The sequence below is a fragment of the Protopterus annectens genome, chromosome 12.part0 (assembly GCF_019279795.1).
Source record: "Protopterus annectens isolate FY-2018-M chromosome 12.part0, PAN1.0, whole genome shotgun sequence".
Lineage (NCBI taxonomy): Eukaryota > Metazoa > Chordata > Ceratodontiformes > Protopteridae > Protopterus > Protopterus annectens.
Window position 1 is genome coordinate 1,174,382,974 of NC_056746.1, and position 19,339 is coordinate 1,174,402,312.

Below are 19,339 nucleotides of genomic sequence, written 5' to 3' on the forward strand. Positions count from 1 at the left end.
TCCACCAAAACCACTAGAGCAAGCGACTTAAACCTTAGCACGGATATAAATAGGACGTGCTGGAGGGATAGATTTATCACTCAGAGACTCCCTATGCTGTGGAATAAAATCCCAGTCCATGTGAGGCAGAGCACCTCGCTGACTCTGTTCAAGAGAAATCTAGACCTGTGGATGGGAGATCGTAGGTTTACCCCGGGAATCATCTCTGGGTCACTGCTGGACAGAGGCACAACAAACTAATGGGCACAGTATTTTTTCATATAAGGGGTGGCGTAAGCCACAATAATTTGGGCTAGGCTTATAAATGCCTTAGGGCAGATAGCCTAGTATAAACCTATGAACCTATGAACCTATCAGCAAGGCTTGCAGGAGGGCCCTGTTATGGTGGCTTCATTCCCCAGACCTCCATACAGGTCGCCCCTTCTGGGCTCCACCTCCCCTCGTCACGGTGACCACGGACGCTTCTTGCCTTGGGTGGGGGGGGCATTGCTCAGGCAGAACAGTCCAAGGCACATGGAACGACACACAGGCCTCCCTGCATATCAATGTTCTGGAGATGAGGGCAGTGCTGTTGGCGTTTCAAGCACTTCACAACCTTCTTCCCATAGGAACTATTGCGATACAGACGGACATGTCAGTTGTCTGGTATATCAACAAACAGGGGGGAACCAGGTCTTATTCTCTCTGCCGAGAGGCCATGAGAGTGTTGGAATGGGCGATCTCCACCAACCGCTTTCTGATCGCAACGCACATTCCGGGATGGTCCAACATTCTGACGGACAAACTCAGCCGCACTATTCTTTCCCTTACGAGTGGTCTCTCAACTCCCGAGTAGTGAAGTGGATTTTTGCAAAATGGGGGCAACCCTGCTGCGATCTTTTTGCCTCTCCCTCAAATATGAAATGCGACAGCTTCTTTGCCCTGATTCCCCCACCAGGGAAGCCCGAGACAGCTCTAGTGCATGCTTGGCCACCCGGTCTACTTTATGCCTATCCTCCTCTACCCCTGATGCTAAAGATGTTACAGAAAGCCTCTTGGTTGGGGAGCAAAATGATCCTCATTGCCCCATTCTGGCCTCAAAAAACTTGGTTCCCTTACCTGTGGTCTCACTTGGTGAATCCTCCCTGGATTCTGGATCCCAGCCTGGATCTGATATCCCACCCATCAGGCTTACAGGCCGAGATCTGGACAACCTGAAGCTGACAGCTTGGCTGCTCCAGTTCCACTCTTAATTAGGACTCCCAGTATCTCTTCACCAGTCAAAGCCATCTTGGTGGCAGTGCATAAACCTTCCACCAGGAAGATTTACCGCAGTAAATGGAAGCGCTTCTCCGTCTGGGCGGAACATCATAATCTGGACCCCTTCACTGCTCCGCTAACGTCCATTTTGGACTTCCTTACTGGGCTTTTTCAGCAAGGGGCTAGCTGTTCGACAGTCAAGGTACAATTGGCAGCCATCTCCCATTACCATGTAGGACACGAGACAGGTCCTTTGATGTCAGCTAAACTATGTAAAACCTTCCTCAAGGGTACTTTTCTGCTCAGGCCCCCTATCAAAGAAGCCATACCCCCTTGGGACCTATCACTAGTTCTTCAGGCCTTGACTGCTTCTCCCTTTGAATCAGCTGCCTTGGCTGATCTTAAATACTTGTCTTGGAAAACAGCATTCCTGGTAGCCATCACTTCTGCGAAAAGAGTTTCGGAACTTCAAGCTCTTTCCGTAAAACCCCCTTACTTGGTTTTTCATCAGGATAGAGTGTACCTCAGGACCAATCCATCCTTCCTACCTAAGGTGGCCTCAGAAACCAATATCAATCAGTCCATTAACTTTCCTATTTTCTTCCCTAGTTATCAAAATAAAGGAGAATACAAGCTGCATTCCTTAGATGTGCACAGGCAGCTGCGTTTCTATATTCATAGGACTGCTGGTCACAGACAATCTGATCAGCTGTTCATTTCCTTTGCCAAATTCAGTTTGGGTAAAGCCATTTCGAAGGTCACCTTATCACACTGGATTTCCCAATGTATCCTTCTAGCTTATGAGGCTTCTGGGAGGCCCGCACCTCAAAGGGTCCGTGCACATTCCACTCTCTCCATATCTACTTCTACTGCATTCAGATCTAGAGTCCCCTTGGATGATATCTGCTCGGCAGCCACTTGGGCCTCATCTCATACCTTTATTAACCACTACAAACTGGACGTCATTTCCAGAGGGAGAGCATTCTTTGGCTCCGCAGTGTTCCGGAACATCCTTCCATGATGGCCGCCCAAGATTCAGGTAGCTGGAGACTCTGTCCCACAGGCTGCTGACAAATGAAGTCCCTACTCCAGATTAAGAAGTTATGTACTCACCATAACGTTCCATCTGAGTAGGTGGCTTTATTTGTCTGCAACCACCCCCCCCTCCTTCCCCCTGGCCTTCAGAAGAGTTAGTTGGTGGTATTATTCCTGCCTTTTCCTGTTGGGATACCTTTTTAGGTATATATAGGAGGGCAAACTTGATCTGAGGTCATTTGGGGTTGGCAGGGGATTATGGGTGAGGGGAGGAGCTAGGAGCTCGGATCCATAGCTGTATAAATAGTTGCCGGCTCAGATCCGATATCGGATCCAAGACCCACAGGTTGCAGACAAATGAATCCACCTACTCAGATGGAACGTTATGGTGAGTACATAACTTATTTCCTCTAGAAAGCATTGTATGCAGAATGGTTTTCAGTGGCACGCTGACTGGATTGGAATTGAATGAACTGAACAGCGAGATAGAGCGAATGCATGTATGAAAGCAGAAGCAACTGTTTGCGAGAGATCGGAGACATGTATGAAAGCTGAACAGTGTGTGTGAGAGATCAAAGAGAGAAAGAGTGAATGAATGCATGTATGAAAGCTGAAGAGACTGTGTGTGTGAGAGAGATCAGACAGAGAAAGTGCAAGCTGATGCAAACTGAGTTAGTATGGAGAGAGTGTTGACATTTTAGTGATTTGACTTGTTTGGTTAGACTTGTTCTCAGGTTGGGGAGAGAGGAAATATATTTGTATCTTCCTTTTAAAACACTGTACAGTATGTTTCTGTGGGGGGGGGGGGGACAGAAAGTACAACACATGAAAAACTGAATTGTTCATACTGTAATGTATTTCTTCAATTTTTTCTGGTTGCTTGAGTTCCAGTTAACTGAGAGTTTACTGTAACCCCATAAAGGTGTCATGGCTGAAAAAGGTAAGCAGACCAGCCTATCCATCCAGTTATCAAACTGTAAGCAAATACAGACATCATTAGTTTTTCAGGACTGAAAAGGAAAGAAAGCTTCCCCCGAGTACATACAGACAGGCAGGGGTGTGAAGGTTGCCACAAAAATGCTTTCATTTCTGTTTATAGTGAAAATCAACTTTTTATGGAATCATGTTTTTCTGCCAATGTTTTCCCTTGCAATGCCATCAGTGTTGATGAGATAACATGCATCTAGCTTTCAGTGCCTTTTCGTTTGTGATCCAGGTTAAGAAACAAGTTCTTGTCCACTGGCCTTGAGCAGCACAGCAGAAGAACTGTTGCCACTAGAAAACCCATCTTGATATGAAAGACATATTTGTCAGCAGCACTCAATGCAGGCCTTGTAAGCCAGGATTCAGACACTGTCAGTTCATACACCGTGTTGTGACCAACACTGACAAGTGTGATAACCTAATAAAGATTATAAGATCAAGAAGAAAGAAACCAGGTCAACAAAAGACAGATTACCATATCAAACATGATGCAAAATCCTGACCAAGTAAAACCTATCTACAAAGAGTATATAGTGGATACTTCCCCTCCACTGTGAAATGTGAGCTTGTGTGAACAGCAATCCTGTGTGATTAAAGAAATAAGACACGAGATAAATGAAATACAGATGACTAAGGGTTGCTTAAATACAGGCTGTTTTTATATTTGCTTCTTAGCACAGCAGTTTTCTGATATTACAGCAGCTCTTTATACCTCAGCTTTAAAAAGATTCCAGACACCAAACTGCACTAATGCCGATATCTAATAATTAAACCTGAAACCAGCTAACATCACAGCATTACAGAAAATGGGAACTGATAACAGAATACTGCCAGCTCTGCTTGTAGCAAAATGCACTTGTCCATAGACATGTTCTACAAGAACAACTAATTTAATCAGGAAAAGATTAGGGTGACTCAAAGTATTCTGCAGCTGTAAGTATAAAATTCAAGCAGTAAGTTTTCCTCTCTACTACATGTAAAACCTGCAATGTGCTGTCATGGCTCATCTCCTGGGTAGTCATGTGTGAGCTGCTACTTCTATTAATAATTCCCACATTGTGTACCAAGGGCAAAAAGATCAAGTCTGCTATAAGCTCTATGTGCTCTACAAAAGGTTCCTTAACGCAAGAAGGTTCCAGAACTGACAGGCCCAACATAATTCCACCTACAAGCTAGTAACTTTTCATAACCATGCAAATGTGTATGGAGACTTGTCCAGTATAATTAGACAGGATCCTAGACACGCAATGCAGCAACATGCTTTCATATACTTTTGTCTATCAAGGCTCATGTTCACACATGGGTTATTGTGATTAACATTCACAATCCAGGTTTCACATGAAAATAAATTTATCCATGGAAAAACTGCCATGTTGCCACTCATTTTCATTAACTCAGGATGTTGAATGTTTACTGCAGTTTTCATTCATTCACTTTCCATTTACTGAATTAATGATGTTGTAGTACAGTACCACTCGGGAAGCCACAGCCTATCCCAGCACTTAGTGAGTACAAAGAAGAGAAACTAGTTCTTGAACAGGATGCCACCCCATTGCAGAATGCCTACAAACGCTCACTCACATGCAGCACACCAATTTACTTATAGCACATCTTTGGCATGTGGCTGGAAACCAGAGCGCTCACACAGACAAGGAAGGAAATGCAGACTTCACACAAAAGGCATTCCAACTGAGACATGAATTTGAGAACCAAGCACAGTGAAGCAGCAACATTAACCACTGTGTTGGTACACTGCCCTCCTGTAGCTTTCTTTGTAGGCAAACAGCTGTAGCCATCCTCTTGCTGCACAACCTTATTCCACCATCTCACACTTCAACAAAAACTACAACAGTTCACATTTTAATCTCTGAAATCCAAGATTTCACATTTTAATCTCTGAAATCCAAGATCAAAACACAAATTTACTTCTACACTCAAACTTTATATTAAGATAGCCAAGCTGAAGACAATGAGGTTACACAGGGTCCCCTTTGCACAAGAAGTTGCACACACATCAGTGACATTCACCATCAATCTTTAATATTCCTAGTTAGAAATCTTCGCATCATACATTTATTTTCTACCACTTAACCGACACTAGTACACATACTTGCTTTTGAAGAGGCACCTATATGTGGTTAAAAAAATGCAGCGATCTTTCATAATTCTGTAGTCAAGTATAATGCAATCTGACCTCCAGGACACACATTTCATAAATTTCAGGGATTGCAACTCCACAATGTATACTTAAAGAATTAGATGAATTCACACCTGCACTGCTTCTGACCTGGGTTTAATTACTAATCTAGGCTCTGCAGTGCCAATTTGAGGAAGGAAGTTCCATCAACTTCTGACCTTCCCTTCCTAGGAAAACTGCAAGGGATTCACCCAGACACTTCAATATATGTTGCTGTATCAACAAATAAAAATAAAAATAAAAAATGTACTGAATGAGGGATGAGAACATGTAAATGTTCGTGTTTTCTACCACCTCAGTGCTCTTGGAAATAAACTTCAGTGAACAGATGGGGATAAAAGTATTGCACTAACACACATCCCTATGTCACAGTGTGAAGAAAATACAGTTGCGTAAGTTAACTTAACATAATGGTAGATGTTCAAATAGATTACTGGTCAATATCCATAACTATATATCCTGCCAAGGACACTGGACATCTGTCCAGTCTAAAAAGCTTTGGGCTCCTTCTTCAAGGACTGTAAGTCCACCTCTAACATGAGAATACATGACAATATAAGGATGACTTATGGGCACACCCCAATATTCATGGTTTTCTTGTAATAATAAGATATGATGAAGCCAAAAGCATTACAACAGTTGTGTAAATTCAGGTAATGTTATGTCAGAAGAGCAAAAGTAAAAATAGAAATACCCCAATCCTGCCCAAGGGAAGGGCAGGAAAGATGGTGGATGTAGGCAGGGTACTAGTATTGTAACAGTGATCTATTTGACATCTACTACTATGGCAAATTAACTTACACAACTGTACTATGCTATTCATTACATCATTGTTGTAGCCATAACTTTATAGGATGATTGCCAAAGTTAGCAACGAAAGTGTGTCTGGAGATGGGCCAGAGTTTAGGAGTCCCTGGAGAACAGCTTTAGCAAAATCTTTTCAAGCTCTAGAAATTAAATCAAACTTGTAGTGCTTGGTGAAACATGGAATAAAGACCAAGTAGCTAGTAGTAACAGCATCTCTCACTGATTCCCTGAGAGGGATCAGAGCAAAATACCTGCTGTATTTATTGTTGTGGGGAGAAGCAAAAAGATTGCAGCAAGGTTGGTCCCAATGACAGAAAATTTTCTCCCAAATTTCTCCGATCCGCCACTGACTGATGGAGGCAATCAGAATGGACCTGCTGAGTTTGTCCACTAACATGTTGGATTTCCCCAGAATTTGTATTGCTACTAGAAAGCGGATGGAGGAGATTGCCCACTGCCACACTATCTTAGCTACGAAGCACAGGGGCTAAGATTGTGTTCCTCCTTGTTTGTTGATGTACCACAACACAAACATGTTGCTGATTTGGATCTCAATGGTCCTTAGAGGGAGAACATCTTGAAATACCTGCAACATTAATACAACTACTCTCATCTCAAGGACACTGATATCTAAATTGGTCTTTTGGGGGAGACCACGTACCTTGGACTGTCCTTCCCAAAAAATGCCCCCTCACCAGCTGGAAGGTGTTTGTGGTCACTGTGGGAGACGGAATGAATTGGCACCCAATGTAAATATTATCTGACTGGATCCACCACTGAATATGTTTTTTGCATACCAGAATAAGTTTGACTGGGATGGATACAGGCTGTTGAAGAATAGATCACTGAACCGCTAGAGTCCATTGAAGAACACACATATAGTAATGTGCTAATGAGACTAAAACTATAGATACTACCATAAAACCTAGGGCCTGAAGGAAAAGTCTGGCAGGATGAGAAAGAATCTGTTGAACCCGGGACTTGATTACATTGTATATTAGATAAGCTCCAATGAACTCCAGGCTGTGTACTGGTAGTAGTTTCCATTTGGTAGTATTGACTGTAATACCAAGTGTTTGGCAAACTTAGAGCAAATAGTCCCTAAACTGTTCTAGGAGATGATGGTTGGGGCAGTGAGGAGCCAGTCGTCTAGGTATAGCAACACTTGGAATCCTTGCAGTCTCAGGTAAAGCTTTATTATGCACACTCTTTAGTATTGAACTGGGGCTGTAGTAAGTGTTGAAAGGGAGACCTGAACTGATGATAGTTGGCTCCCAATCTGGCTCCCAACAAGTGTTTTAGTGTTTTGTTTTGATGTGGGAAATTGATCTGAGGTCCCCTGTCTTTTTTGCAATAAAAAAACCTCGGTAAGTTTGTTAATATTTTAATTATTACTGTATATGCATTAGACTTACTGTGATTCAAACTATGTGTTCATTGTTATGTCTTGCATGGGGACCAAAGCAATGTAATTTTGTTCAGCTTGCACTGCTGTGCATATCTGATTGACCATCTCTGCATCAATAGGGACTCCTTTGCTCTAATGGGGTGCATCTTTTGGAGGAGCTAAAATTTTATCCAGATGATGTGGAATTTGTTCAATTGAACCTGGTTCCTTAAATACTGACTCCTCAGGAGAAGGATTATCTGAGAACCAACCACCTTTCTGAAATGTCTCCAAATGAGATGTCATCATACATGTTCTCTTTTGGTGAACATCTGGTACTGGCTGTCCTTAAGGAGTAGGTCTGATGAGATCAGATCTTGGAAACATAAGGGAGGGGGGTGTAGGATCCGAGGATGTATGACAGACTCAAAACATCCAAAGTAGGCGAAGACTCTGACATCATTGGAGTAGATCCCAGGAACTGGTCAGGGTTTGAAGATGTAATTCTTTTCAGCTCTGACACTGACAGATTGTAAAGGAAACACAACTGTATGGAAGGTTGCAGGAAGGATCATGGATCCAATGGGAGACAGAAAAGATACAACTCCCATCTGGATCTGAGCTCTGAGGAGCTTTCTCATCATCTCATCCACTTCCACTTCAGAAAGACTCATGAAGGACCTGACAGATGAGACAGCAGACTGAGGTATGGAATGTTTTCTCAGGGTTTGCATTAATGGAGAACGGAGTCAAGGAGAAACAGGGTTGACCATGAACTCAGGTGAACAAGCTCTCAGCATATAAGAAGTGCTAGGAGCCAGACCTGATGGTTTTGGATCCGTAGGCTGAATAGTGGGATTGTCTAGAATTACTATCAGATATGAAGACTAAGTATCCGTAGTTTTCTCTTTGGATCCAATGTCTTCATATTTTTTGTGGAGGTTCCGAGGATGAAGTCTTCTTCAGAGACTTTGGTGGAGATTGCTTCCTGTGCTCCAATGGAGGTTTAGACTGTTTGGGGTGAAACTATAAAGTAGTTAACTAGAAACAGAAATGGGGAGAGATTTCAATACTCAAAAACATTTACTACACAACCCAAAAAATGCTTGGAGAGTGGAGCCACATCCACATGAGATTGCAGCAAATGAGGTCTGAGGTATTAGGGGTGGACTAGGCATTACAGTTAGAGGAGGTGCTCAAGAGTTGGATCCACAGTCTGTAGAATGTGGTCAAGTCAGATCACAGGCTTGATCTGTAACCCATTTGGAAAATCAAAAAAGGTTAAGTAAGCATTAGGGCTTGTACTTTAGATGCCTGTCTAGGAGAAGTCAGAGCAATGAGTAATGTGGTCTTCAGTGTAAAAAATTTTAAAGAAGAACTGGCTGCAGGTTCAAATACAGAGAGTTAACTTCTCCAAGATGATGTTTAGATCCCAAGGACATGCCACTTGTTTTGTAAATGGACTAACATGCAATACTCATTTCAAAAACTGTTTAATTTGAAGTAAGAAAGAAAAATGGAATCCAGAGGTAGACAAGCAGAAATGACTGAAAGGTGTATCTTAACTGAGGTGTACACAAAACCTGAATTCAGCAACTCTCACAGGTACTGGAGAAACAGAGAAGCTCTCCACTTAGGATGGATCTTGTTCTCTATTAACAACCTAGAAAATATTTTCCTTTTGGTTACAATTTCTTTTAAGCAGGTTTTCTAGCCTTCATTAATACCTGCTGCAAACCCTCAGAAAAAGAGGTGCCTAAGAGCTATGAAAAGCTTATACGTATAGTTAAAGATTTTAAATGTTGGGTTAGATGAAGGATCTTTTGCTCTGTAAGTCAAATCTGTGATGTAGTTTTTGGTAATTGCTTCTGTTAATCCCTCCTGGCCATTTACGTGAGATAGGAGTATCAATGTTGTGTGGCCAAAAGGGAGCCATCAAAGGTATCTCTGACAAGTCCTCCTTGATGTTAAGGACATCACTGGATACCAAATCTGTGTGTGTGTGTGTGTGTGTGTGTGTGTGTGTGTGGGGGTAAAAAAGAAAATTCCTGTCTATGGGAAAAATAATGGATCTGTTTTTGAGGCCTTTATGCAAGGTGCCCTAGAACAGAACTGTTTTACCTGCCTGCTGGGATAGAAGGCCAACAGACCTACTAGGGAATTCCCCTCAGATAGACAATCTCTTGGAAGACTTATAGGTGTGATATCCCGTTGTGAGGGTCTAACCTGGATCTGCTCAAACAATGGTTACTATGTTCTGTCCTGATGGGAATATATGCCACCTCTAGAGTTAGACTGTACTGAACATCCAGATTCCAAGCAATCATTAGTTTATATAGAGGGAATTTTCTCACTCCCACTTGTTTGTTTATATATCACATCATTGTGTTGTTGTTGGTTATCACTAACAGCAGTTCTGTGTCCTTGGCTGATTTAGAGGTTTTTATTAGGGCCATCACCTCCTTGACATTTGTGTGCTTGTGTCTGAAATGAGGCTCCCACATGCCCTGGACTTTGACATCTTAAGACATTGTCCCCCAAGTGAAGTCTGAGGTGTCTGACTGAGAAGGAATGGAGGGAAGAAAGAGGAAGGGCTGGATTTAACACGACTTGATTAGTCAAAAGGCAAACTAAAGGATGCAGATGCTGCTCCCTTTAAGAACATACTAATGTTTTAACTATGTGGTTTCTGAATGCTCTAAAGTTTTTATGAGTACATTCAGGCCAATAAAGACAATTTGACAGGTGGAGGATTTCAAACATTGATGATAGTACTTATGAGTGAAAACCACAACAGTTGCATTTTAGTCAAGGAGCCATAGTTGATGAGGAGCTGGCAACATAAGAGTGTCTTTAGGATGAACATACCTTCAGGAAGGTGTGACTGGTATCTGCCCACCATATGTGTCACCTTCTTTTGCTGTGCTTGTTCACAGGCCTGGAACTGCACATGGGTCCCTCTTAATTAGCTCTATGGTGGACTCGCTAAACCATCACCACATTGCATGATAAGAAGGACTGGAACTTCCTCCTCCTGTGTTGGATAGTTGGGTTGAAACTCTGACAGCTGAGGCAAGGCATGTCATGTTCTTTCTCCAAACAGAAGCAACAACAAAGCTAATATGGCTCCTTAAGACTCTCATTTCATGAGATACTTCTTGCTAATGAGGGAATCACCAAACAAATCATCATTTGGTGGAAAAGCTAACAATAAGGTGTTCTTCAGTCTCTCAGTCACAGCAAAGACGGGAAGACTTCTGGGCAGCACAGGTCAGGTCATCTGCCTCTGAGCCACAAGAATCCATTTCCTCAATTGAATGGTTACTCTTATAATTTGTTTTGAGTAGAGGCCCCTGACAATGAAGCCCAATCTCGGATGGCTGCAGGTTCTTAAAATCGTGGGCCAACTTTATCGCAGCATGAAAGGGAGTCTGAGGAGGATGGGAGAAAAACTGCCCAAGTCATACTTGAGTAAGATGGGAAGTGTTTGAAACCAGGATGCCATGGCCCTGCTTCTGGAAGTGCTGACCACCTCAGAGGTCTCAGATCAAGGGTGGGGGTCAAGTATCTTTAGCTTACACCCACAAGAACACGCAGAATACCATCCGCTTCCTTTATCAACTAGAAGATAAGTGCTCGCTCCAGAGTCCCAAAGACAGGCATGTGAGAGGACTGTCAGTTGAAAGGCTTAGGTATGGGAGGACATGTTGTCATGCGAGTTCACAGTAGCCTCCTGAGGGGTACGGTCAGAGATCATGGTGCAGATGGATGTCAGTGTCATGGATTGCAAAAGTACTTCACTGGATTCAACTTCCTAGAGTTGAGGGTGGCCTTCAGATTCCAAAGGCATGTTATCAAGCCTCCATGGAGGCCTACTTTTTGAGGATGGGTCTCCTTTCATTTTTTTTTCAGTGGGGTACCTGTAGATGACCTGGCCAATGCTTTAGCAACCTGGAGAAGACATGCAGCCTTTTCTGTTTCAAAAAGTCCTGGAAAGATTTGGCTTTCATGCTGATGGCTTTCTGGTTGAAGTTTGCATAATGGGGGCAGGAGTTGATATACGCAAGTCCCCAGCCAAAATTAATACTGATTATCGAAGCATTTATGTGGGATTTGCCTCTTACATGCAATATGAACAATGAATTTATATTTGAACATCTATAGTTCTTAATGCTCAAAATCTCAAAAGGCTGTAAACAGATCTTTTACCCCAAAGGGGTACATTTCTGTATTCTGGAAGTCAGGCTAAACCAATGAACTAATGACACACTTAAAAATGCATACAGAACTTCTCTCATTCTATGGCAATAAAGAATTAAAAATAGTGATGGCAAACATCCCTCTTACATTACAGACATGCTGGCTTCTAAATGTGAGAAAGTCTAGAAGTTAAGCCAGACATCATCCTTTGCAGCAGAAGTCCCAGCTGTTATCACTACTGCAACAGTGAACCAAACAATACACATCTTTCCTTAATGATTATAAATTATTTTCATAGATTATTTGCACGGAGTAGAAAATCTGGATAAGAATACCGTGTAATGTCCCAGAAAACAATCCCAAAGGAGAGAGAGGGAGAACAAAAGACAGAAAGATGCATTTGGAACACAGCACCCTAAATGGCACCCTACAGAATTGTGCTCTGCTCCTGCAGTGGCAGTCTAAACTATAGCATCTACAAAAGATGTGCTCTGATGGCAAGGTGATCATTGTGTATATATCAAATGTGGACGCATTCATATATCCCCCAAGATGGAATTGTCTCATCACCACGATGAACAAGGATAAATTAATTTTCTAGCAAAAAAAAAAAAACGCATGGTGGGTGGCAAAATATCACAGCAGTTAGCCCTGTTGTCTCACAAAGCTTGGGTAGTTAGGTCAGTTCTTAGCAGAGTTGCTTTATGTGCAGTCTTCACATTCTCCCTACATCTACAAGGGGTTTTCACTGGGTTCATATTTCCTACCCATAAGTATGTGCACCATGTATGTGCATCTATCCCGTGATGGGCTGGTGGCCTGCCAAGAATTAAGTATCTCAATCTTGTTTTGTATGAGTTTTATGATAGGATTCTGCTCCACTACTCACCATGAAATGGACTAAGCAGGTAATCAGAGAATGAATGAATGAATGAATGATCTGAATATAGCAGAGAATGCAACTTCTACACTAAATGAGAGAACAGAATGTCCAAGAATTTACAGCAGGTTTGACCAAAGGAAAATATTACTTCTGATCACATTTGGAAGTTGCTGAACCCAATATGTGGGCTGAAAATGTCTGCTGAGACTAGCTTAGTAATAGCAAACCCGTACAACATTGTCTAAAGGAATGGCTTATAACTTACTTTAGTTTGCCAGATAAGACTACATCTTGAATTCTCTGTTATTAATAGAGCTATTACCCGGGTACAAAATAGAGAGAGGGAATATTATTTTAGATGTAATAGAGTTGGCCCTACGTTGAATGGGAGCCAGACTGAGATTTATTTTGTGACCATCTATAGCTGTTTTAGTAAAATTCTAATGGGCTTGGTGAAATATTATTGGCAGTATATGCAAACCAATAGAGATTCCCAGTTATAGTTACGTGAGAGGCTAAAATTTTCTTTTAGGGTAGGGAAAAGTTTAAAAAATTTTTAGTTAAAGGGAAATTTATAATGCCTCCTGTGAGTTTATAAAATATGCGACTGAATCCTGGTACTCTTGTATGTGGTAAATGTAAGGCATACAAACACAATGTTAGTCGTTTTGGAAATATTAATGGACAAACATTTGTAGTGAAAGGTTTCTTTAGATGTGATACTGTTGGCATAATTTATGCTCTCAAATGTTCATGTAATAAGTTTTACATTGGTCAGTTTAAAAGGGCCTTTAAAGTGAGAGTATTAGAAGATATGCGAGATTTAGAAAATTTTAAAGACACTAGTTCTGTGGCAGTGCACTTTCAACAAGCACATCAGGGTTCATCTGTGGGTTTACATGGGACTATTTTAGAAAAAGTGGAATGAATGGAATGTGTTTCTACTGATACTTGTTTTAGGGACAGACTTTTATATAAAGAAGCCATCTATATTCTTAAATTTGATACTTTAATACCTAAGGATATGAATTCTGAACTTAATTGGAGGTTTCTCCTTTAACTTGAATGTGATTTTTTTAAATTGAGTATAATTGGAGGTAGTATTTATGTTGAGTGTTTTATTCAGTGTGTATTCTCCTTGAAGGCACTATAACCGAGACATCAGAGAGTTAATTAAAATCTGTCTGAATTTTTATTGGGTCACTGGTTTGTGGTTGTTTTTTTTTTTTTTTTTTTTATTCTTTTTGAGTTGTGTATTATTGCTTTCTGCACTATTCTCCCTACATCTACAAGGGGTTTTCACTGGGTTCATATTTCCCACCCACATCACAAAGTATAACCTACCCATAAGTATGTGCACCATGTATGTGCATCTATCCCGTGATGGGCTGGTGGCCTGCCAATAATTAAGTATCTCAATCTTGTTTTGAATGAGTTTTATGACAGGATTCTGTTCCCCTACTCACCATGAAATGGAGTAAGCAGGTAATCAGAGAATGAATGAATGGTCTGAATATAGCAGAAAATGTAGCTTCTACACTAAATGTGACAGAACAGAATGTCCAATAATTTACAGCAGGTTTGACCAAAGGAAAATATTACTTCTGATCACATTTGGAACTTGCTGAAAATGTCTGCTGAGACTAGCTTTGTAATTAGCAAACCCGTGCAACATTGTCTAAAGGAATGGCTTAGCACTTACTTTAGTTTGCCAAATAAGACTACATCTTCAATTCTGACAGCTTGGACTGCTAGCAAAATGAATAGATTCATCTTTAAGAAAATTGTGAGAGAGTTTAAAAATGGTCACTGCTGATAGCAGAAATATATTTTTTTCTTGCAACTTAAATAAGTAAGCTCTAACATACAAAGGGCTTTTATCTTGACTATTATTTTCCCCTGCAAGTAGATAAACAAAGCAAAGAAAGACTAAGGGCTACAGACAAAGGGAAGAAAGAACCATGCAAATTAAGTGGGTTCCTTTATCACTAACATCTCTGTTGTTATTATTTTGGTTTTGTATCTATTCCTGCTGTACTTTTTTTCAGCTTCCTAAGGCAAACACATTTTTTGTTTTTAATAAGTGCTGCATGCTGGGATTTTTTTCTGTTTATTTTGTATCTCATGTTTAGCCACAGGCACTTATTCTTTCTCCAATTACCTAGTTAATTCAGCGTAGGGTCAAAGGTAAGCTAGAGCTTGTGCCAGCACTCAATAGCATAGAAAATTTATTTGCAAATTATTTGATGCTGGACAGCTATAGTCCCTTCATGTTTTTATACGAATTAATATGTTTTATATGTAAATAAATACAACTGCTTTAAAAACACGCAGCAAATGACACAGAGACAAACTTGAAAGCTGGCAAAAAGTGCAACACAGTTGCAAACAAACTAGGTAATTAGAAGCTGCAGAGGGTTATATGTCAACAGCAGCAGACCATTCCTAAGTGGCTAAAACTGAGAAAGCATTACTCTGAAGTCATTGCATCCCTTCCAAGAGGCACAGTGACTCTGAAGGTGAGAATATGCAAGTGGATGGGTGCAAGGTTCTTCCACTGTATGTGTACATGTAGGATAAACATACAAAGAACACACAAAAAAGAAAAAAAATCTTTAAATACCACATTGCCATTTTAAAGTCTGGCAGCATAAAGAGACAGCCTTTGGAAAAACAACTTATAACTCAAGTACTTATCACAAACTGAACACAAGAAATATGAAAAAGAAACAGTCTACCAAGAAAACTGATGAGAATGCAGCTGCAAAAGATTCAAATCCAGACAGCAGAATCACACTAAAATGCATACTAAGAGAATGCAGTGCGGATCACACAAAGACAGGCAGGTATTGAGGATCACTGAGGCTTCCATCACTATCATTTCTATGCACAAGGCAGACAATGAATATGTCTTCTACAATCTCTATTCTTTTGAATGTCATAGTATATGAAGAGAAAAATTAACAAAATACAATAGCTCTTAAAACAGTCATGACCCAGGAAACAAGCACCATAATTCTGGGAACGATGTACCCCAAGCTATCATTTTGCAGCTTACCTTCATGCTCCTTTTCTGTGACACCAGCTTTCTTTATTTTCTTTGGAGATTTCATAAAGAGTGGGAATATTGTTCTCAGTCCAAGGATATCCACAAACTTATGACAGTTATCTGCACCTTCTGGGCCAATCATTGCATGGTCTAAAACCTTCAAAGCACTGGCACGAGACATTTTCTTCTCCCTTTAAAACAATAATCTTGCATTAACTTGTGAATAATGACCGAACTTTAGTGCCACCAACAAACTTGTACAAAAGTTGTGTCAGTTTTCCTGGTAAGCCACATATGCAAAAGCACACTATGTTTACTGATTACTACACACTACTACTACTGCTAAAATGCAATCCAGATTTAATTCACTGCAGTTACATGACTTCAGTGTATGTTCTTTATGCATGTGTCATGTTTACAGACTAACTCAGCAAATCAATGGAGTATCACAAAATTATGCTTATATACTTAACTGCACCAGGCAAGTTAATACGTGCTACTCTTTCTGAAGATTTACTGATACATCCTTATATACTTCTAGAGATATTCAAATCAAGACTTTTAGATGTAACAACCACAAAGCTCAAAATAACCTTCAAATACTAATCTCCACCTCTATTAAACTCTATATTTTACCTTGTGTTAATTCCTGCCCCCTCCTCTTATTCTCTTTCCTGATTATCCAAGCTTCCCTAAATGCTCCCAGCACTTGTATACTTCATTTTTCATTTCTCTGTCCCACACCCTAGCTTCATCACTTTTTTCTCTATCCTTTAATATGTTAAATTCACCAGTCTTCCATATTTAGTCCATGAACAGTTAAGAAAATACAAAATCTCTTACCACCAATGTATAGTTAGCAACATTCACAAGCACATAAATTACACAGAGTTGCTGTTAGAATCTGTCAAGGTTCGGTACAAGAGAACCCCTTTTTACTGTCTCTATGAAATTAAATGGTCTACATTATAAAGAAGCAAAAATGGTCTAAATGCACGGATGAATCTACTTATTAAATAACACATGGACATAACTAAGGCACTTCTAACACACTCGGCCCAGCTTAACCACTCTTTCACTTCTACAATACAGGTACATTTTGAAATGCACAAACGTATTATTTCCAGCCATGCAAGGCCTTCTGAACTATACAGAACATACCATTCATAAAGTAATCCCCATTACATAGTATGCCAGTTATAAGAATGCAATAGAAGAAATACATTTCTTAAATGTTACTGTACTTTGCTATTATGAAATGTAATGTCTTGTGTCTATTGCTTCCGGTTTCTGAAATGCTTACTGGAACACTTTTTCTTAATGTTGCATACTGTGGAGTTATGGGACCTCCATAAATGGGGTTATGCCTTACATTTTCCCAGCAAACATAATGCAAATTAACTAACAAACAAGCTAGCTAGCTAACTCTGGAAAAAAAGCAGTATAGCATCATACATTTTAATGCAATTTATAGGTTTTACACTTTAGCTACTGGCTGTAACAGTGTTAAAAAGTCTTCTTCTTCAGTCACTGTCATGTAATATCCAAGCCTAGATCTCATCTTTATATTTTAAAGAACCTTTACAATCAATACGGTAACAAACTATATTTACCATATACAGTGAGTATAAAAAGTGTACACACACACCCCTGTTAAAATGCCAGGTTTTTTGTGATATAAAAAAATGAGACCACGATAAATCATTTCAAAACTTTTCCCACCTTTAAGGTGACCTATAAGCTGTACAATTCAAATAAAAAACAAACAAATCTGTTAGGGGAAAAATATAAATAGCAAAAAACGTACAATAAGCTGGTTGCTTAAGTGTGAACACCCTTAAACTAATACTTTGTTGAAGCAACTTTTGATTTAATTACAGCATTCAGTCTTCTTGGGTTCACACCTGCTATCAATTAAAAAGACTGATTAACCACAAATAAAGTTCAGCTGTCCTAGTAGGATTTTCCTGACATTTACTCAGTTGCCTGCTACAGCAAAAGCCACAGTTTGCAGAGAGCTTACAAAGCATCAAAGGGATTTCATTGTTGAAAGGTATCAGTCGGGAGAAGGGTACAAAAAAATTTCCACAGCACTGGATATACCATGGAACACAGTGAAGACCGTCATCAAAAAGTGGAGAAAATATGGGACAACAGTGATGTTGCAAAGAGCTGGAAATCCCTCCATAACTGATGAAAAGACAAGACGAAAACTGGTCAGGGAGGCTGCCAAGACCTACAGCAACACTGATGGAGCTGCACGAATTTCTGGCAAGTACTGGTTGTGTAATACAAGTGACAACAATCTTCCGTATTCTCCATATGTCTGGGCTATGGGGTAGAGCTGCAAGACAGAAGCTTTTTCTTAAACAAAAAAAAAATCCACTCCCGGCTAATATTTGCAAAACAATACATCAAGTTTCCCAAAAGCATGTGGGAAAATGTGTTATGGTCTGATGAGACCAATATTGAATTGTTTGGCCAAAAAAAGGTACATTTGGCACAAAAACAACACTTTGCATCACCAAAAGAACACCATCCACATGGTGAAGCAAGGTGGTGCAGTATCATGCTTTGGGGTTGCTTTTCTTCAGCTGGAACTGGGGGCTTTAGTCAAGGTGGAGGGAATTATGAACAGTTCCAAATACCAGTCACTTTTGGCCCAAAACCTTCAGGCGTCTGCTAGAAAGCTGAAGATGAAGAGGAATTTCACCTCTCAACACGACAATGACTCCAAGCATACATCCAAATCAACAAAAGAACGGCTACACCACAAGAAAATTAAATTTTGGAATGGCCAAACCAGAGCCCAAACCTAAATCCAATAGAAAATCTGTGGGGTGACCTGAAGAGGGCTGTTCACAAGAGATGCCCTTGCAATCTGACAGATTTGGAGTACTTTTGCAAGGAATAGTGGGCAAATATTGTCAAGTCAAGATGTGCCATGCTGATAGACTCCAACCCAAAAAGACTGAATGCTGTAATTAAATTAAGAGGTGCTTCAGCAAAGTATTAGTTTAAGGGTGTGCACACTTATGCAACCAGCATATTGTACGTTTTTTATTTTTTATATTTTTTTCCTATAACAGATGTTTGTTTTTCAATTGAATTGTACAGGTTCTAGGTCACATTAAAGTTGGGAAAATTTTGAAATGATTTATTGTGGTCTCTTTTATATATCACAGAAACCTGGCATTTTAACAGGGGTGTGTACACTTTTTATATCCACTGTATATGATATATATATATATATATATATATATGGTCCCACTTCATATCATCGAATTACCATTTCATCGAATTGCAAATCATCGAGACCAAATCATCGAAAACTCATTTCATTGAATCTCAAATCATTGAAAACTATGAAGCAACTACAAATAACATTCCAAAATGTTTTTACTACGTTTATGCAGGGGAGCAAGCCCCCCCTGCACCCCCCATGTGGGGGGCTCCGCCCTCCACACCCCCTGTAATTAAATATACCAACTCCAAAGTCGCACTACAGTGGGGGAAAAAGGTAATTTCCTAACCCCACTGTACTGCAACCTTGCAGTT

The 19,339-nt window shown here is 40.3% G+C and overlaps 1 protein-coding gene across 2 annotated transcripts in view; it reads right to left on the reverse strand.

The window, feature by feature from the left end:
• The window catches only part of CTNNBL1 (catenin beta like 1), a 2,650,525-nt gene that overhangs the window by 1,237,011 nt on the left and 1,394,175 nt on the right, over positions 1–19,339 (reverse strand). For both annotated transcript variants that reach the window (XM_044090205.1, XM_044090206.1), the window contains one exon: positions 15,791–15,972. In XM_044090205.1, the coding sequence (XP_043946140.1) occupies positions 15,791–15,972 (182 nt within the window). The remainder of the gene's footprint in view (positions 1–15,790; positions 15,973–19,339) is intronic.